General features: G+C 39.3%; 1 protein-coding gene across 1 annotated transcript in view; it reads right to left on the bottom strand.

Annotated features, from left to right (window-relative positions):
- Positions 1-21,822, bottom strand: part of LOC115061430 (ephrin type-A receptor 6-like) — a 145,543-nt gene that overhangs the window by 23,329 nt on the left and 100,392 nt on the right. The window contains exons 6-7 of the mRNA XM_029529722.1: positions 5,635-5,759; positions 908-1,070 (exon numbers count right to left, since the gene is read on the bottom strand). Of these exons, the coding sequence (XP_029385582.1) occupies positions 908-1,070; positions 5,635-5,759 (288 nt within the window). The remainder of the gene's footprint in view (positions 1-907; positions 1,071-5,634; positions 5,760-21,822) is intronic.

The following is a 21,822-nucleotide window of genomic DNA, read 5'->3' as shown; positions in this document are numbered from 1 at the left end:
AGCCATCGCTGTCTCAAATATATCACATCATTTCCTTAGAAAACTCAGTCAGGGAGAACTCATTATGAGCAAACACAGAAGATGTGTAAAGATAGTGAATGTTGTAGCTTCTTCCAAAAGGAATTCAGCAGTAAAAAGAGTCTCACTGCTTGGCACCACATAGCATAGATTTGTGTGCATATCAAAGTCTACATTTTTAACAGTATAACCAGGCACTCAGCCAGGGCCATCATTAACTTTTATAGACTATCAACAAGCTGTGGTGAAGTAAAAGCACAGGTGTGATATTCATTCACCTTCCTGGACACATTTTCCAGAGCCTTTTTCAAAAAGTTGGTAGTAGGAATCCTATTTTTGGTACTCCTCTTTGTGAACTTATATTCAGATGTCTTATTTTCTGTTAACTTAACGGTCATGATGAACTCAAAGGGTTGGGACTTTGGATGTACATGCTCCTTTAATTTATATCACCCTAAGCCTAAAATTTACACAACACCATATTCACTCAAAAGGAAATGCCAAAGAATGCTGTAGGTCTTAACTGCCCTTGATAATCATGAATTTTGAGATTGCTAGATCTCAGCTCAACCACAGACTGGATTTGATGAATGGATAATCCTTTTTCATATTAAAATGTTTTCTTTATGTCATTTGGTGGTTTCTACATATTTGAGAGTCAAAAACTTCATTTTTGCTTTTTAACCTCATGTACACCTGACAATGATGACCCCAAGGTGAAGTCCTGAGCTCTTTTTGAGACATTTACGGTGAAAAGCAAAACATTGAATTGGAGGATTTTCATAATCTTGTTTCTGTAAACAGTATAAGCACGAGCTCACACATTCACTCAGACCCAGCTGTAGCCCCCAACACACAAGACACAGTTAAGATGGTCTCAGGTACTTACAGTCTCCTGTAGTCTTGTATTCGTATTTCGGCGAGTAGGAACTGTATCCAGCTGGCGTACGGGTACGTACACTGAAGACATACCAAGTGGCTGGTTTTAAACCTGAGATGATCACACTGGGCGCTTTGGTGCGCGTAGACGAGTAGCTCAGCTGCTCGTGTTCCTGTGGGAGACAGTGGAAGTTGATAGAAATAATTCAGAATTCATTTCAGAACAGGTGTCGACGAAAAAAATGTTTACCTGCGTGGAAGGAGTATTGCATTTTTCCTTCAATTTGCTCTGACACTATGTGTGCAATCACTCTCTCCTTCACATTGGCAACCGCACAGTGAGCAGCTAAGACTGTCAACAAGTGAGGGTGAGCTCAAAATTCACCACGTACTTGATCATTTTTTCTTAAGAATACAGTGAAAAGCATCCATTTTTTTGAAGGGGGAGGAAAAAAAACATTATTCAGCTCAATTTAACTGTGGCGCATCATCGTCCATAGAGTGTAAACGGTAACAGAGTATTTGGACTTTGGCAAACTGCAAAAAAAAAAAAAACAGTTTCATCTCTTGGGAAGAATGGCTTGGACTCAGACTCCAGTGGGTAATAAAATGAAAGGAGTTTGAATTATAGAACGTCAAGTGCAAATCAAGCTGCTCTAATAGTTTTTTTTTTCTTTTTATATGAAAAAGCAAGAAATTACAATTTCAGTTAGTCGCCATTTCTATTACAGACCAGACTTCCTTTGATCTCTGGTTAAGTTGTTTGTCCATCCAACTAACCCCTTCCCTCAGGGAGTGGGGAGTGGTGGTTGTAGAAGGTCTGAGTATCTTCAACTGTATTGCTTTTCCCAATTCGCTTTTTCTTGAGTATTCATAATTAACAAAACAGAGCAGAACTGGGAGGCTTATTACCCGTGCTCTTCCAGATGATATAGATAAAAGATATCCACATATACAAACAAACCTTTGCACACATGTACCTTGATATATACACTTACACATATTATACATGTCGACGTAATCTGCCAGAGGTCAGATTCTCATTAATGAAGAGAACTATTGTAAATCTGATCTCGTTGGCTTTATATACTCAGCCCATTTAGTCTAGATACGCTAAAACCTTTCCTTTTGCACTTTAAGTGAATAAGATAACTTTTCCATAGTACAGATTTCATGCACAATATTGATCTAACCCTCCCCAATGGTGGTGTTTTTTTTTTTTTTTTTTTTTTAACTTGCTACCAATAGGATTTTGAGTAAATTTTTTTTTTCATTAGTATTCCCTTTTTCAAATGTTATATCACCCAAACACATAGTTTCCTACTGGAAAGGAATAATAGTACCGAATATATTATTTATATGCTTATGTAGCTCTCTCCAATAAGCAGTAATAATGTGGAGAGTCCAGAAAACATGGAAGCGGTTGGCTTCAGTAGTCCCACAAAATCTCCAACATGAAATCACCACTACTCTGATATTGCTTCTCTTTCGGTGTTAAAAAAAAAAAAAAAAAAAAAAGTTTCCGACCAAACTCTTGCCACATGTTCGACCCTGTTGAGAGCCAATGCAGCTAGCTGGCATATTTTCTCCCAACGCTCTGTCGAAATCTGTACTTTTCCTTCTTTTTCCCCCACTTTGTTTATGTAATGCATGCTATCCAGTTTAGATTGCTGGATGCCATTATGCATAATTTATATATAATTTTGTTGCATGTTGCAGACTTGAGAAATAACAGAAATTCCTGTTGGAATTCTGATTCACTATTCGCTGGTTTAAGTTGAAGTAATGCCTAACTTGCAGGTATCTGTAAAAATCCTCTTTTCCCAGCCCAAATGTATTTAGTAGGTCTTCAAAGCTCTGGAATGCCTCGTTGTGGGTAAATGAATAATACGTCGCTAATCCCTCTGAGGCCCTATTCTGATCTCATAAAAATGAAAACATCATTTTTATTTGGTGCGAAGTCTGAATTGTAGGCACACCACCTCAAAAGTTTAGATGAGTCAACTAACCCACAAACCTTGAGCGTTTCTTGCCAGGACTTTAGAAGGGTATTAAGCAGAGGATCATCCAAGACCATTAATTCACCCTGTAATTTATTGTCTGCTAACAGGCGTGTGATTGGTATTTCTTTTACCTGTGTGCCTTCTATGTGTTTCCATCCTGCAGAGTACGTAGGTGGACAAAGGTAAACCAATGGTCTCAGCTGAGCAGCATAATAGTATTCTTGGAGGCAGGGGAGGTCCATTCCACCCTTTTCTTGTATTAACTGCAGTGTCCTATATTTAACCCTGGCCTTTTCCCCATGGCGTATAACCCTTTATATTAACCTAACCCAATCAAAGAATTGTTTTGGTGACATTGAAAAAAGATGGAGCATTTTGTGAAAGGACAATGATCCTAATTGTTTCAATCCTCGAACCTGTGCTCAAAGAAAGGAATAACATTCCACCTTTGCACATATGATTTTATTTTAAGGGTCATAGTTGAGCTCAAATATTTTGAAATGGACATTTAGTAGTGTGACTCCCAGATATTATACGCTTTCTGCCTCCCAATTCCATTCATACAAAAATTTTATCTAATTTTGTGGTCAGAATTAAGAGCTAGTACCTGAGTTTATTAAAATTGATTTTATAACCTGATTGTAGGCCATATTAACTTAGCATTTTGATACATTTAGGAAGTGTTTGAGTGGGTTCTGCTCGAATGACCAATAAATACTCAGCAAACAGCAATTTCTGTTCCCCCGCAGACATTGTCACCCCTTTGATATCTGACCTGTCCCATATTCACTGGCCCAGGGGTTCTATGAACAGGGCAAAGAGGAGCAGCGATGCACAACACCCTTGTCTTGTTCCTTTTTCCAGAATGAATGAATTAGTGAGATCCCCATTGATTTTAGCCGTGAGTCTCTCATATAGTGCGGCAAATATGTTGATTATGGGATATATGGAGGCCGAATGTTACTAATACTTTATATAAAAAGGGCCAACTTACTGAATGAAATGCTTTCTCTGTGTCTGAACTGAATTCTCTCTTTGTCTGATGAAACCTGTCTGATCCTCGTCTATCGGTTTATCTTTTAGATAGAGTGGAGGTAAACGGTTTGTGCTCTATATTTCAGACACTGACTGGGTGACAGTACCCACATTACAGTTTGTCCTTCCCCTCTTTAGGAATGATGCAAATTATTGAGTCCCTCCATGAAGGAGGGATCACTTTCAGTTAAATGTTTTTAATAACGATGGAATTGGTCTTGTATCGTCCTGCACCATTGTGGCGTGAAGCCGTCTCTCACTGGAGCTTTTCCTCCCTTTATTCTTCCAGTTGCTGACTCTAGTTCTTCTTTTGTTATTTTAGAGGTTAATTTATCGTTTTGTTGATTTGCGACCTTCGGAAAGTGTATTGAAGGCAGAAAAAGGTATCGACCTGGTGGCCGTTGTTCATTCATGCTTGGGAATAGAGCTTATTATAATAGTTTTCAAAGGATTGTTGGGTTTTTTCTGAGCTAGTTTATTTTACATTTGTCGTAGGGAGGGTTTCTGATTTTGTGTCTTGTTCCATCTGCTTGTTGTTAACTTAATTTTAACGCTAAACGTTAATGCATCATAGTATTGCTGCTTTGTAAAAAGGAGCTTTTTTTTTGTATTTCATGTGTATTGATTTTTTATTTATTTATAATTTATTTCTTTTTGTAGCTTTACAATTTTGGATTTATGCTGTCCTTGAGAGTTTCTGAGTGTTCTTTTTGAAGCATCCTCAATTCTTCCTCTGGCTTTTTAAGCTTTTGTAGGATGAAATGACTATAATTTTGTCTCTGAGCACAGCCTTTAATATATCCCAGAATATAGATAGTGACACCTCTTCATTGTCATCAAGTTCCAACAATTATTTAATTTAGCTTTTCATGATTTCTTTGTTATCTGAGTTATTTGGGATATTTGAATTTAACCTCCAAAGAGTAGACCTAATTTCATTAGTGGTCTGAAAGGTTGCTGGGGCCTATTTCACATTTTTCCAATCTATAATGATCTTTTTTAAACCAAAAAAAAAATTGTCAATCCATGAATAGATGAATATTGTGTATAGTCTTTTGCAGATGGGTTTCTCTCCCTCCACACATCCACAATTCCTGTTTCATTCATCAAGATTTTGACAGATGAAAAGACTGATATTTTTTTTCTCAAAAAGTTTTTATGCTAAACAATGAAAACAACTGACTGACAAGTGATGATGGGTATATATAAAAATATGGCTGTCAAAAAAATAAGTGGAGACTCCTGCTGTAAAGTCCTTATTTGGCTACACAAATAACCTCCTATGATACCAAGGTTAAAAGGGTTCACTTTTGACTCACTATATCTACTTTTATTATTTAGAGCACGTAAAGGGTGACAGACTAGAAGGACATAATCCCAGCTCTACTGGTAATTTGCTTGCTTAATTTAGATCACTGTTTCATCGAAAGCCTTTGGTCCAATGCTGAATTTTCTTCTTTAACAACAAAGCTCTTGAAGTATCCTTTAATCCATTCTTTGGTGAGGAGACAGAGAATAAAACTCTTTTCTTCTTTTCCAAATAATGACAGACACATTCATTGCTACTTTTTTTGTATTTCAATTAAATGTCTACGTAACTTGAAAAATATTATAGTTCGGTCAGCCTCACACGAGTCTTCACGTTGGTACTGGCCTGCAGTTGCAGAGTGGACCCTAACATAAGCAAGAGTGACTGTACCTTCTCATAATATTTGATCTCATAGTCTAGGATGGGCAGTGCTGTCTGTTCAGGTTGCTGCCAGGAGAGAGCGATGCTGTTGGGAGAGGCCCAGTCCTTCTTCAGTGCTCCAACAACAGACGGACCTGGTGAGAAAAAAACAGCATAGAGACGTCAGCTTCACCGGTTTGACTCCACTCACTTTTAGTGAATCTCTTCATAAAATAAAATTCACTGGCTTACATATTAAAACTACACAGAGACAAATCAACAGCAAAACTGAATTTAATTTATGAGCTCACTATATGGCAAGAATGTACCTCTCCCCTCCAATTAACACATGCTCCTAACTGGTTTTCAACAGAATTCAACTAAAGGCTAAATTCAGTGAATGGAAAGAACCTGTGAATGCATATGCTTCTGTTCTCCTGAGATATACTTGGCTGAAGGAGAACTTGAGTTTAAATTCTAGACCAAACCATACAATTTCCAGACAAAAACAATCATACAGAAAGTGATCATGACGTTATACACAGCAACTTTTCTCTTCACATCTTTGCTTATCTACATTTACGATGTAACAGAACAGCATAGAACACGACAGTTGATGATTCTTCATTAAAACCATGCTGGGGTTGCAACTTTGCTGCCATTAAGCCTGGGTACAGCCTCACAGAGCCTCCAACAAGACTCTTACTCTTGTTGATCCAGTGAGAACCAGCTTACTCCAGCGAGCAGTTGTTAGGTAAAAATGTGCACTGAATACAGAGTGAGGACAGCTAGCGGTGCACAACAAGTGTGCATGTGCATACAGAGATGAGTATAACACACCCATCAACACCTGCCCTCCGTCGCACCTCAGGAGTAATTATCACACATCCATGTTCCCACACAATTATTCCATTTCAGAATCACTGTAAAAAGCCTCCACTCTGTTCCCCCTTGAGATAATCTGGTTTGAATTGAGGATAAGTTGAGGGAGTTATGTTTTCTTGGACTGAGCTGCGTTAGCACCGCTCTGTGAGTTTCTGCTGGGTAAATAATTGCACTGAGTTCCCGAGAGAGGTCAGCAGATGTAACTGTCATGAGAGTCATTATTATACATTATATAGTCTAATGTTACAGAGCTGACTCATTATGTGGCTATTAAATGTAGGCCTACCTTTCTCATTTGTATTCAAAGTGATATGATGCTGATGGCTGACTAGTATGCTTTACATTTATTCCTGAGGCGTGTGTCTGGAAAAGCTGTTTTCGGTTCTCACTTTGACTGAGGTCAGGTGTTAGGGACTGTGCAGGGAAAATACGGGGATCAAGTATGGGGACTTATGGTTTGGACATTAATAACAGGTGAGGGTTATGGTTCAGGCATTAGATAAGATGAAAGATGTGGGCTGTCTGGTGCTTGAGCTCGTACTGCTTGTTAGTGTCGTTTTACTACAGAAAATGAAAGTGAACATCTCTGCTCCCATCATCCCACACATTCTTGTTCTGTTTTTGATCGCCGCCTGTGTTTTTTGACCATTTGGACTCCATCTGTTGTAGTGTTTATCTGTTTGCCTGTTCAAAATTTTTAATTTGTCTGCCACTTCTTTTTTTTTTTTTAGCTAATTTCCATTCTGACTCATTATAGGATGGTGATAATTATCAGTATATTAAAGGCTTCTGTATTATTGCTGATCTCAAAAATGAAAGGAACATCTTCGTATGAGTCTTTATTCTGCTTGGGGAAATCTTTGTGGCAGTAGTTCTATATTGGGATCGGTGTTGGACACATTACTTTAAAAAGTAATGAGGTATAGTTACTGCTCTCAAAAAGTAACAGAGTTAGTGATTGGGTTACTGCATTATAAAGGTAACTAGGTACCAAGGAGAGTACAGTAAAAATTTATTTAATTTTATTTATTTACATTTTTTCTTATTCTTGAATGGCGCTTTAATTGCTGAATGTGTCCCGGATATTTGTGGGTGTGTGCAGGTTTGTGGTTCATGTGTCAACATCCGCCCACCACTCCTCCAATTGGCTGGCCATGAATTTTACCTCTACCTTAGCCAGTCATCATTTAGATTATTATTATTAGATTATCCATGATTGAAGAATGTTTATTTTAATGCCATTATTCCCACCACTGATCAGTGTACAGTCCATGATATACCTGCCTTCAGCAGAAATAGAGCGGAAAAGTCTGAAAGCTACAAAGATGGGAGTATGCAAAGAGAAGAATTAAATTACTATCATGTCAAGTGCTTTTTTAAAATGTATTGTGTTATATTGAAATGTAGGCAAAAGCTACATTAGCGTCACTTTACTTCACAAACACATTGGTCATTATTTACTTCGTGACTGATGAGAAAGGACAGGAACTCGCCATTAATCAAGCAGCCAGTAACTCAGGTCAATGATTTTAACTGGACCAAAACTTGGTCACTGATGAAATGCGATTGGAAGGGTGAGACCCATTGTGCAGCATCAAGTTTACAGCAACAGCCACTTTTATATTAACCACATTTTAATGCTTGGCTTCTCCCTAATAACCCACACCTTAATAGCCATTTAACATTTGGTAGGCTGTCTGAAATGTTAGTGAAAATACAACAACGTTATATCAAGCGTGAGTGAAAACAGCTAATAATATTAGCATAATCAGCAAGCTCAAAGGGCACGGTGTGTGTGCTAGTAAATATGTGTAAGTTGGGGTTTCATGTGAGTGCATGTGAATGAGCATAGTTTTTATCTCAGCAAGAGAATATGGAACAGCTGCAGCAGAAAACACAGCTTTTGTTGCAACGCCATAAGTCAACATCAGCGGTATCTTATTTGTTGTTATTAATAAATTTAACCTTACACATAGCAATTTTACTCAGAGTATGTGGAAATCCTCGGTTCCCTCTGTCCTCAGTGTGAGAGAAAACATATCTCAAGGGGATTTTAAGTGATCTAACTCTGGCTAATGAACCACTCAGCTGAAGCTACAACACTGCGGGGTTCCTTGCCAGCTTGGTACAACAGTGGCGGGAGAGTGGCGGTTTGTGGCTGGAGTCGCACAGTAGAAGCATCAAGCTAAAACACAGCAAGATGGTTGGCATCTGCTGTTAGTATATTGGCCCCTGATAGAGAACAATAAACAACGCCTGAATACAATCTCCCTCTGACTCGCAGATTCAAATCAACCTCCCACTGCAAGCTACTGCAGAATGTGCACTCACACGAGTTGTGCAAACAAACAGGGGAACATAAAATATGTTAAGACAGAACTCATAATGACAATACACTCAAAAATGCTCTCCTAAAGCAATCGCACCAAAGCCACAGTCTTTTTAATTGCTCTATCCCTCAGAACCCCCTCCCAAAAAAAGGATTAATGCAATCTATTCTTCCAGTTAGAGTCCTAATTCTGAGGTTCAGAAAAAGGGCCCCTGTTGGATGCAGACATTTGATTGGATTTTTGCCTCTGATCTTGCTATCTGATAATTATTTTCAGCTCTGGCTGATTTTATAGCTCACATTGTGAATGTAACCCTTTGTTATCTAGATGCAGGTGATTTTAATGCAATCCACTGTCAGTTCCTTACTATCAGCCTTGCTATCGGTTTGCCCGTGCTGTCGGGATGTAAAGTAAAAATGTGATTCAGTTTATATCATTGCAGAGTGAAGATGTGAGGATGGAGGCGTACATGTATACATGAGAATAAGGCACGCTACCAGACACAGCTGAGATGCTTTGAGGACACAGGACATGCGGCGGCCATCTTTAATGATTCTGTAGGTGGGTTATTAGAGCTGCAGCATGCAATCTGCCAGAGGAACCGACTCTGTTTCTCCGAGATGCATTGGAAAGCCATTAGAAACACCAGTCAATTACAATGCCCGATGGATGGATTTTCCAGTCAAGCGTGGTTAAGCTCAACATAAACTAATGGGGAGTCTTTAAATGAGCTTGACCTGCATATGATTTTAATTAGCTTTCCTGCCCTAAAGGCTTCCATTAACTGTTTAAAAAAAATCAATAGACCCAGTATTGATGCTGTGTGAGAGCTTAAACGATGTCCTAACACTCCACTGATTCACCGCTGATAGAGATAGCGTGAGAGAGAGAAACACACACACACACACACACATGCATGCACACACAGGTGCTCTTGTTTACAACAATCATATTGATACGCCTGTCTCTTTTCTAGGTGTCTGGTTGTGTTTGTCTTGAACCTGACACAAATTGGTCCTTCAGCATGCAGCCTCAGCAGTGAACGGGATAAGAGATTTACAGGCGCAAACAGATTCATGTGTGTATTGTGGCTCCAAAAACATTACAATTTTCAAAATGCCTGCCATTGTCATATGTGTGGTGCGCTTCAGAGGCACTTCATAGTTGCTTCAGGGACTAAGGGAACGAATGAATAAATTGAAGCTGTTTCTAGTGTTACCTCTGGGAACTCAAGTAATCAGTTGCAGCAGTGTCACATTTATGGAATCTTAATGTCCAAGTGTGTGAACATGTGTGTGAATGTAGTTTCGTCCATGTTGTTTTTACAAACCATGAGACAGAAGTGAAGTGACGTGAGGTCTCCTCGGAGGACGATCATCATTACCCTTTATTAATGCTGGAGGCCATTCCCTTTGCACCGCAGGTCATCTGCTCTGTGCCATGAACTCCAAGCAAAACACAGACGCCACAGAGACCTGACAACGGTCAAATAAACTGTTGGGTCGGAGTCTAATTATAGAGAGTTAATGTGAAAGCTGACATAAATAAGTCACTGATCTGCTCATCTCAATCAAGCTAAGTATAATTGAAACTGTTGCCTAATTAGCGGTGGCCTCTGTGTTATCCACCGGAGAATTACGCTGTGCTGCTGTGCCTCCCTTCTTGTTAAACAGTCGTGTGTGTTTGGAGAAATAGAGCCAAAATTTGGAAAATATAATAGGGCACCATGTTGAATAAATGAATAAAAGATAGCTCAGTACAAGCTCCATTTTTTTTTTTTTTTTTCCAAATGTTCATTTTTTTTTTTAACAAATGTAAACTGGTTGATAAATAAGAATCTGGTTCTTCTTTCAGTGCATGCTTAATTTATTGCAAACATATTGCAGCACTGCCCTGGCAAGTTGCTATGAAGCAATACTGAGGCAGGCACATATTTCAGGAATTATTTCGAAAAGGACTGCACTCTAAAACTCTACTAACACCGCTGTCTGACAGCAGCCACTATGACAAGGGTCAGTTAAATGTGTGACAGCTGTCACCTGCGCTTCACTGTCAGCAGGGACTGAGTCTGACTCAGTGTGCTGAGAATTACACTGAGCTTGACATCCAACAATCTATGTTTTAGGTTTCAGGTTCAATCATCTGTACAGTCCCTCTCTTTTGATCACATGTGTACTTTCTATTTCTCTATTATTACTCTCTGGCTTTTTATTTTTTCTTTTAAGTGGGTCAGTTAAATGACAAATTAAATGTCTGAAGCTTTGACTTCATTTCCTTCCAGTTCCCCAAAGCCAGGCAACTACCGGCCTGTGTCCAACCCTGGTCACAAGGGTCATGTCTATGCAGTGTTGACCCACAGACGCTGGCCACTTACTTCTGAATATAGCCGTTTGGATAACTACTTTTGAATCCACTCTGTACCAATGGTAGCCTGCCCTTCCTTCCTCCAGCTCCTTCACAACAATCTCCATATAAAATACTGCAATTTGCTGGCTGTCATCTACAGCAATCTCTCTTCCCACTGTGGCAATGAGGGCCTCTTTTTCTTTGGTAGCATATTCTTGCTGCCTACAGTCTCAGAAAGGAAAAATGTGTGTGACCCCGATGACACTAAATAGCTGTCAACTGCATCTAAACTGGGATGGTTTCTTGTTTTCCCTTGACACACCTGCAGTCCTCCCCTGCTGCAGGGGCTGTCTTTAGTGTGACAGTGGAGAAAAGCACCTTAGACTTCTTTGCCCCATCCAGATGGTGGCTTCAACAGCTATTTGGACCATTTATCATGTGTATCTGCTGAGTGCAGGGAGTTAACAGGTAATTAAAATCATCAGTCACGCAACAAAAACAGTGTGGCGGCAGTGAGAGAAAGAGAAAAGGCATGAGACCTTTCCAAAACTCCGGAGCTATTTCTGTAGTGTTTGGTTGTGGCAGGAGAGAAGAGATTGGGAAAATACTATGGAAAGTAACAACAAAAGAAAAGAGAACACAGACAAATTAAAAGACAAAGTTTGACTTTGGATGGTCTTTCACTTGCAAATAGCCTCAAACATTTAAAATTTGTTTTATTGACAATCTGCGCTAAAGCAGTGGAGGAGGGATTACAAGAAAGACAGACGGAAAGATACAAAGTGAAAAGGAGAATCGTTGCCTACTGTCACGCGGAGAAGGTTTGTGTGCTAGCTAGCCTGTCGGACACTCTAAGGTCCCGTCTTTAATAGGGTCCCAGCTCACCACTGATCCCTCTTGTTCCCACTTAATGGGGATGTGGAGAGGCAATGACGTGTGAAAGGCCAGTGAAACCAGCCCTACACTGGCCCGCCGCAATCAATACTCATTTGCCCTCCACCTCGCTTTCCTCAAAAGTAATTAATAAGAAGAAGGGAAGTATCTGGCTGCTGACAGCTGATTTCCCTGCTGGTCTCTGTCCTTAACACCCTGTCCACTTCTCATGCTTCTACTTAAAAGCTTCATTATGGTTGAAGCCAAACATTCAGTACTGGGAAGTGACACAGATATGGGCTGACACAGATGTCGATGAGCATAATATTCTCACATGTGCGAGGATAAAAACCGAAGAGTAGCGCCATCCCTCTTACCAGTTCAGCATAGCCCGATAAAACACAGATGGATGTGCTCTTTGTCAGTTCTTAAATTTCAAATTTTCGTCCTGCTTCTAATAACAAATCTGAAATGAAACAAGTCGTGTCTTTCTGTAGTCCATTGGAGGTAGTCTGAAATGCAGGGTGTGTCCCTGTTGTCCCCATGGACAACTCCAAACATTGGCAGTTTTTCACTAGAACAGTAAGTGACACACCCTGCTCACTTTTATACAATCAGGTGTTTTACTCTGCTTTGGTCATAGCATTGTGAGCTGGGTTTGTACTTCAGAAATTAATTGTCAGGGTTGTTTCTTGCTTTGTGCTTTTGGCAGGATGATAACAGCACCAATGTTGCTACTGCTAACACCAGAAACACCAGAAAAAAAAAAAGAAAAAAAAAGAAAAAAAGACACATTTCTTAGTGGTGACCATTCTAAAATGTTCAGTGGGGTAAAATAAGTGGCATAAACATTAATACCTGTGAAAAGGGTTTATTACCTTTTTAACACTGAACATCAACGCAGAATTAAAACTTTTTTCCTAAAGCTTGCCACCTCTCCTGTCTGAATAGGGGTGCATAGAGTGAAGACTAGCTTGCCTCTGCAGTGAAGGTACAGTATAAATAGCAGGCAACCCTCCTATAGCCCCAAGAGCAGACTTACTGCAGCAGAACACACAGCAGGCAAAGTGGCAATATGTTTTTTTTCTCTATAAGAGCAAATTTCAAGCAGAGCCATCTATACACAATCCTGCTGTCAACCATCCTGTAGTTAAAAACAGCCCACACAACTGATACAATGCTGTGTGCATGGGTCACGGAAGACTGTTTGAAAATAGACGACAGCAGGCACCTAAAAATTGCTCATAAAGCATTAAGTGTCAATACATTTGCCTACTAGTAACACTTCTTTTATTGGCTGACACATCCATGTTGCATCCAACAAAAGTGGGACAAACTAAAAGTAAATGTTCAGATGAAACAATATTAAAACACTAATGCAAATGTTCCGAGTGAGGGCAGAGGCTGAAAGCACTCCCATGACACCCGCAGATTCCCAGTTTAATAAAAATGTTTGAACAAATGAGTGAGTGCTGATCAACCTGTAGTCATGTAGGCCATGCTGTGTTTTTCACAAGAGGCAGAGTGAGCCTGGTAAAATAAATAATAAAATAAAAAGCCTGGCAAGGTGTTTGATGGCTCACTCTGAGAACATCTGAATCCACTGTGGAAATGGAGAACAAACTGTAACACCTTAAGCTCACTGTGTCTTCAGCGGTTGTTAAAATGTATAAAGGTCTGTGGAGATTTAGGTTGGGAGCGCCGTCATTATGAATGGTTTGATGAAGTGAAGCTAATGCAATTTTATTTAAATGAACCGAAGCGACAAAAGGCAGTGGCAACTGATTTATCTGACTTCCAGAACACAATGGGGCTGCATTCTTGGGAGGAAATTCACCCTAAAGATTGAGGAGGGGAGCGAGGAGGGAGTTGAGAGAGAGCAAACTTCACCGAACATCAATCAGGATCGCAGAACAATGAATCCAATCACTCCGTATTAATGAGCCAAAGCTTAAAATAGTTCCCGTTGTGAGGTGAAGTCTTGGGAAATGATCTTTGCAGGAGGAGGAAAGAAGCTTCCTGATAAAAGTCTGGGCATAAATCATTTTGTCGAGTGGAAACAGCTAATCTCTTTTCCTTCAAACTCCCCACCTGCTCTGAGCACTGCTCCCTGGTGGATAGCTATTCTTAATGCTGACTGGTGAACAGGCGACTTACAGTGGGGTCAGGGGTTCACAGAAGCTGGCTTAAGATACATATGGCCACACACTGTAATGTAGATGTGGGAAGCTCAGGGACGGCTTTCAAAACTTAGAACAAAAAAGGCGTGAAGGTCTTTTCAATATCCAGCAGATTCTACTGATAGCGATTGTAATATGTGATTTGATTATCTACGCTTGGATATTCCCTTAGCAACTTAATGGCATTTTGAATAGAGGTGCATTAATATAACTTCTGAACATGATATTCCTTCTGGGGAGCACTGAGTTTATTTACTGTGCATGTACAAAAGTGGATCACACACAAATTTCTTGTTTGATTGCAAAGATACAAGGATTAGCGTTTCTATCTCACTGAGGCGAGGAGAGGGAAAAAAAGATGCTGATAACTGGTTAGTTTCACTGCAAACAGGACCGGAACTCTTAGAAGTCAAGCAACGAGACAGACAACATTTATAGTTATTAAAATTAAGTACACAGTTTGTGTTATTGAGTCCCGGTTTATTTTTTCCTATCTGATATTAGGGCTTATACATTGCCTGAAAATTGCATATGATATAGTGTTTTTTTTTTTTTTTTTTTTTTAGTAATTCATTCCTCTTCTACTGCCTATCCATTTCCGGGTTGTGGGGGTTGCTGGAGCCAATCCCAGCTCACACTGGTTGAGAGTGGGGGTCACCAGTCCATCACAGAGCCAACACCCAGAGACAGAGAGAGACCAACAACCACTCACGTTCACACTCTGATCTACAGACAATTTAGATTCACCAATTAACCCAAACATGCATCTCTTTGGATGGAGGGAGGAAACCAGAGTACCCAGAGGAAACCCACACAGTCACAGGGAGAGCATGCAAACGCCACACAGAAAGACCCCAGGCTGGGAACTGAACCCGCAACCTTCTCTTTGTGAGGAAGCAGCACTCACTACTGTACCACTGTGCTGCCCTATTTATTGTTTTTATCCAAGTTAATGAATTGGCTCCATGGCATTGGGTGTTCCACTGATCACAGGGTTGACAATTGGATGTCTTCCCCATCAGAGACATGAGAGACTAAAATCCCAGTACTTGCTTGGGACTTCACTTCACTGATCCCGCTAAGTAATTCACCTTAATTCTTTGTGTCCTTAAAGTTTTGTGTCCTGACTTTGTCCTGAGCCCACCAGATCTGATGTTACCCATATTAAACAGGTTGTAACATGAATACAAATAAACAGATACAAAGCCAACATAGGTACAGCTCTACCTACTGGGCCCAGCTGTGCGATGCTGCCCCTTCTCACCTCCTCCTCATTTGCTCTTGCCCCAGTCACCTCTCTGTTTACTTTCATCCACGTTTGTCCAAATTCATGTCTACTGGATCAACAAAAGCTTTAACATTGTATTCCCATACCCAAGCTTTCTCCCTTTTTTTATGTAATTTTAGAATGCAGAAAGCTCAGGCATTTGGGATATGGTACACTTATTTTACTCTAATTTCTGACCCAAAACTTAGTCTGAGCTTTTGTGTGTGTGTGTGTGTGTGGAAGTGAGTGCACTTGTGTGAGTAGGGAAGCAGCAAATCATGAGCTTAGATAAAAAGAGGGCGCTGAAGGGCAGAAAATGGGCAGAGAGCAACAGATGCCCCAGGTCACAGGAAGCCCCGAGGGGATCCAGCTAAACAAACCTGCCAACCAGCGCACTGAGCAAACACCTGCTAACATCATATCACAGATGCGCACATTTATTAAGTCTACACTAACACCCGTAGCCCCAAAGAGTCATTTACATAGCCTTATAAACATCCCTAAACCCTCTTGCACATTAATTGTGGGGTCCATTTTATTTTTAAAATTAGTATTAGTATTTAGTCACCTCTCTTATAATAAGGCTTGTTCGATTTTGTCCGTCCCAAAATGACCTTCCTGAATATTTTCTGCATGTATTTTGATTTGAATCAAGCGTGATGCCAGTCATGTTAACACTGTTACTGATTTGCTCCAGCCAATATATGCATTTTTGCACTCCAAGTATGACGCTGACATCTAATCTCCCCTTCACCTACCTTCTCAGTGTGATTCACTACTAGAAACTTGTGACAAGTCGTACTCCTGTGAGCGAAAAGCGTCACAAGAATAGAACAATATAATTGGATACTTTTCGAGACCAGATGTATAAAAAGAAAGAACAAACATTACCCTGACACTAGAATGATGATGAATGATGATGAATGAAAAACTGAATCTTAAAGTATATTTGGTATCTATGTGACACACACGCACACACATTAAGATCAAGAACTCGTTGCACCAGTCCATAAAAGCCTGAGCAGTGAGTATTGAATATGATTCTTCGTGCCGTCTCCTTCAGGACTTCAGGAAAACCGCAGACCAGAGCAATATCTCATCCCATCAGTGACTAACTACTGTAAAACCTCTGCCATGTAAATATGACTTTAAATGACAGAATTGCTGCATTACAGCAGGGTCAACTGCAAAAAAGTAAGTGGTCTGTGATACAACATGAGTAGGATGTTACAGCTTTGGGCTCATCTTGATGGAGGACTGGAGACAATTTACAGACACAGCCCAATGCACATCACGGCAGAATGCCTAAACCTGAACAAATACATCAGAACTTAATGCTATGATTTCACTATAAAATCCCGGTTTGGGTTTGCCATGAGATTTTGATGTTGTAAACAAGTCATGTCATGTTCAGTAACAGTAAGAAATGAAAGTTAAGGTGATGCAATAATTTCCTCTTTATTGTTGCCTTCATAGCAGTAAAAAGGATGATACAGCCTTTGTAGCACTACATAGGCTGAACAGATTAAATATATGTTGAGAAAATGTTGTAGGCCATTACTCCCTGAATAGAGGTGCATGATATGTACATCATATGTCTATCTGAAGATAATAGTGCTACAGTAGAGGTAAAACAACTTTTTCATATCCTACTAGCACTCCAAATCTCTGTGTCTGAGTAAGGCTTGTGCACTGGTATATTATAAACTTTATATAGGGGGTAAAAATGTAATTTTAAGTTACAGACTCTTTTCCCATGAGTTCATTTTTTATCAACCTGTCTAGTTCAGAATAATATAAGATAGTAGTCTGAGAATAATTAGACATAACATCCTTCATTGAAGAAACCAAAGAGCACTTTTCACACTAGAGATGTAGCTTGAAGTACTTCACAATAAAAATGAAATTGTACATTGGAAGAAGGGGCAGTAGCAGGAAAATTCAATGAGACAATAAAAAAGCTGCATAGGATGAAATATATAGATGGAAATAAAAATATAGACACCAATAAGAAAAATTAAATATGCCTGAATTAATTCAAGGCCAAATTAAATAAAGCTGTCATTTAAAGGTTTAAAGATCATACATTATTTTTTTTAAAAGTTGCCCTGCCTATTTTCTGGTGAGTACATTTTTCTTCTTTAATTACTTTAGTTAGAAACCTTATTTTCCCATTATTATATATTCCTGTCCTGCACTGCATTAACTTTGTAATGTTCCCTTTTTACACCACATCCACAATACCTCAGTGGCATACCCATTCTACCTTGTTTTAATCTTTGCACTGAGTCTTTTGTGTTGCATTGTTCACTTTCACAATGTGTGTGTTTTCTCAGTCCATATGCGTGAATGTGCATCACAAGCTATTGGATGCCTTAATTTCCCTTGGGATGAATAAAGCATCAATCTATTTAAAGACAAAAGTTTTGGACAAAGTGAAACTCTGGCAAATTTGTAATTCATCCAGTAGAAGTTGAGATATGTCAGTAGATAAATGAAAATTGTCACCCACTAGTCTCCCTAAGGCAAAAAGTCAGGAAACCCTGAACTGACGAAAAAGAATCTTTTCTGCACTGCAAATGTTTCTTCATCAAATATCATAGAAAGGTGATCATCAAATTCTCGCACTATCAGGAGACCAGGAGTGTCCATACATCATTATATGCAGTCCACCAGCTCATGAGATCTTTGAGACTGGGCCAAAAGGGGCGGACAGATATGACTGATATAACCATAGACACAGACGCAGCACCAGGGGTCAGTTGGCATGGTAGCTCAAAAGTCAAACACATCTCCCAAATGGAAACTTGTCATTTAAACATATTTGTCTAGTACTCTACAGAGGTATGGCCTGAGGGAAGTTTTATTACCTTGAAACAAGGATAGCTCAAATCTGTCTGATTGTTGATAGCTGTTGATATCTTTTAATTGTATCACGTAAAAATCACTGGTAAACCAAATTGCTTGTGTCAAGCAAAAGAAAGCTTGTGTGTAGATTGATCGCACTTAAATTGGACAGAGCATGTTTGTAGGGTATTCAAGTAGTTTTGAGACTTCAGGCTCTTTGCACTTCCCCAGCACACATTAGTTGAAGGGCAGGTAACCAATCTGGGCAGGACTCCAATCCATCACGGGGCTGACACTAACTTGTGACACAGAGGCTCAAACCACTGAACACAACATCCCTGCACCTGAAACAACCTCGGTCAAGAAGGAGCTCAATGTAAAGAGACAGTGCTTCATCATATAAATTATAAGGTGACTGAACAAATGCCAGCCTTGTTTTTGTTTTTTTTTTTAATCTGTTGTGTGCCATTGCTAGTAAATATGATTTGGAGTGTAATATTTTGATATCATGTTCTCTCCCCCCGCCTTGATTCTCTGGCCTCCCTCCGAAGGCTCTCTTTATCTATCTCTGTTCTCATCTCTTTCTTTCCCTGCGTCTTGCTCTTCTCATTTCTCAGTCTTTCTCTTTGCCGAGCCGATGGAAGCGACTGTGTTGTGATCCAATCACAGACTGGCTGCAGCAATCACCGTCTGCTGATTGGTTTTATAATCCTCGCTCAGAATCTCAGATGGTAGAGAATCAGCTGGCCAAGAAGTGCTACTCCGAAAGCTGTCATACTGATACACACACACACACACACACACACAGAGTTCCTTTGCCGTATCTATATCATACACATCTTGATTCCGTATCACTGCTTTCATTCTCTCTATGAACATCTTTGTATGTGTATTGTGGTGGCAATTACTAAACACCAAAGAGGAAAGGCTAAAATTCACACACCTCAAATTAATATATCTGAAATAAACCATTATTCGTTGTGCGCATGTATCTGGTGGAATCTATCTTTGCTGTATACATGTGTGAACATGTACAATAATAATATGCAACAATACACATGCTTCACCCTGCACCAGCACACTTAACGCATCAAGGGACATGATGAAGTAAAATATGAGTGAAGGTAGTAGCTAAACATAAGCCAGTCCAATCCCCATGTTCAGTAAGTTGAGCTTTATCTCTCATATTTCAATATGCAGAGAAGAAAGTGTAATCTTCACGGCTCAATATAGCAGCTAAATCTCCAAATACTCAAAGGTAACAGTGGCGGTTCAATTTGCCTTCTGGCATGGACAACCATATGAGAAGATGCAATTAGTATATACGCACAGCTGTTGTTCATAAAACCATACTAGAACTCATATAAATGCAGGAGTGACTGCAGAGAAGATCAAATCCTACCATATGTGTGCTACCTACTTTATTTTCCTCATCTACCAGCAGGTTCATTATTACTTTCAGGTTTTAATGTACTCAGGTCAGTTAATGTATCAGATGCAACGACTTGAGAGAGCTTCTATGTCTAATTTTCTGTGTTCAATAATCCTCATTTTAAAATCCAAATACTTGCTTTGGGTGTTCTTTGGGTCTTGCTGCATGGTTCAGCAAATTGCATCAGCCTGTAGCCTACTGCATGTCCCATATACTGTGTCCTTGTCCTATATCTGTGCAGTTGCACAGGATAAGCACAAATATTACTCTTGCATGTGTCTATCAAAATTAACTGTACAATTCTTGTTGGGAAGTTTTCAAAGGAAAATTTGAATTCTTGCTGTTTACTTATTGGAACCACACAATAACTGGCTGCTCCAATCATTTGTTCCTTAATGGGGCTTTCGGAGCTGGTAAAGAGCCAGCAAAACAGTTTTTCAATATTTCCTGTTTAATCCAGCATCTGTTACACACTTAAATAAGACCATCTTTGGGCTACTTCTCACTGAGTTGGAGTTGGTTTAAATGAACTATATTTTACCTTAAGTTTTCCAGGCTTACGCACTGGCCATGCTAGAGATGTAGGGTTAGGCACATCATCAAAAATATTGGTCCTCTGAATACAGGTTGTCTGTGAAAACAGCATAGCTCGGCCTGTAGTTCTGTTTTATTGTTCAAAGCTGCAGTTATTATGACAAGAGAGAAGCGGGAAGTCAAGTAACGGCACAAAAAGTGACTGAATCCACATTTCAATGCAGGAGGCCACAGTTGTGTGTGAAATCAATAATCAATATTGTGTCTTTTATCCATGACAGATCTATACTCTTAACTTCAGTTTGACAAGAATGACCTCACAACCTTAAGGAAGGTTATCACTCTATTTAAACTTTACGGGGACTCAACATCACATGTGTCACAATGAATTCTTTGTTCATGTTGCTCCTCTCCAGTGATAACACTGTACTAATATGCTGCAGCTCCTGTTTGTTTTTGCTTCAGTCAACAAAACTATTCTCAGAACAGTTTAGTGCAAAGTAGAGCGCAATCAATATGTCAATATTTCTATTAAGTTTTTTAATTTGTTGTTACAAATTATTGACTAAATATGAGGATTTTTAATTGCTTGTCAGTTGCAATGATGTTTAACAGCACATGAAAACATGAAAATAAAACATGAAATACCAATTTCTCTAGGTGTTTTTTTTTTTATTGCTTTATATTTAGCTTTTGTGTTTTACTGGAGTACAGTAACATATTTAGACTGCTAGGTTTTCTAGGATGCATAGGATTCTATTCATATATTCAAAGCCTGATTGAAATGAGTTGATTTTACAGTTCCTGTTATGAAACAAACTGAACCAGAACAGGATCAAGTAATGTCCTCAAATTTAAATGTTTAGATGTTACATGTTACATTTCTCAGCCAATAGCAGAGTTGTGTTGTAGAGAGGACCGTCATATTTTCCCAGCAAAATTCAGTTTCAAATTCTCCACATAGTTGAAAAGATAAAAAATGGTTGAAAGGACAATATGCATTGAGATAAAAAAAAAAATTATGTGTGTTTTTATTTTCAAGGAGCTGCTAAATTAAGCGGTGATTGTTAACTTGACTATAACACATCAAATAGATAGAAATTTGGGTATGGCCATAATGGTACATAGTAATGAAAAAGTAATAAAACTGAATTTCCCGTCTCAGGAGATGGAGATAGTTTTATTGATGCCACAAAATCATTTTCAGTGTCCTGACTATATAACACCAACTATTATAACTATTTCCTAATCTAATTTCAAACAGAGCTCAAACTTTTCATTTACAGCTTAAACTGAGTGAATCAAAACATTGACAGGAAACAAAACAGGTGAGTATTGAATATGCACAAACCAGCATAGCGGGAATACACACACTGTCTGGGCTGTTTCCGTAATGGAAACAGTTTGTGACAAGGTTGTAGTCGGCATTAAGGGGTTAATATGGGAGTGGATTGATGAGATGAAATAGTGCTGCTGTCTCCAGTAAGTTGACTTCTTCATAAAAAACCTGCTTTGAAAATAACA

Source organism: Echeneis naucrates, chromosome 21, assembly GCF_900963305.1.
Source record: "Echeneis naucrates chromosome 21, fEcheNa1.1, whole genome shotgun sequence".
Classification (NCBI taxonomy): domain Eukaryota; kingdom Metazoa; phylum Chordata; class Actinopteri; order Carangiformes; family Echeneidae; genus Echeneis; species Echeneis naucrates.
Note: the sequence above shows the minus strand (reverse complement) of the source record. Positions and strands in the feature narration are given on the sequence as shown.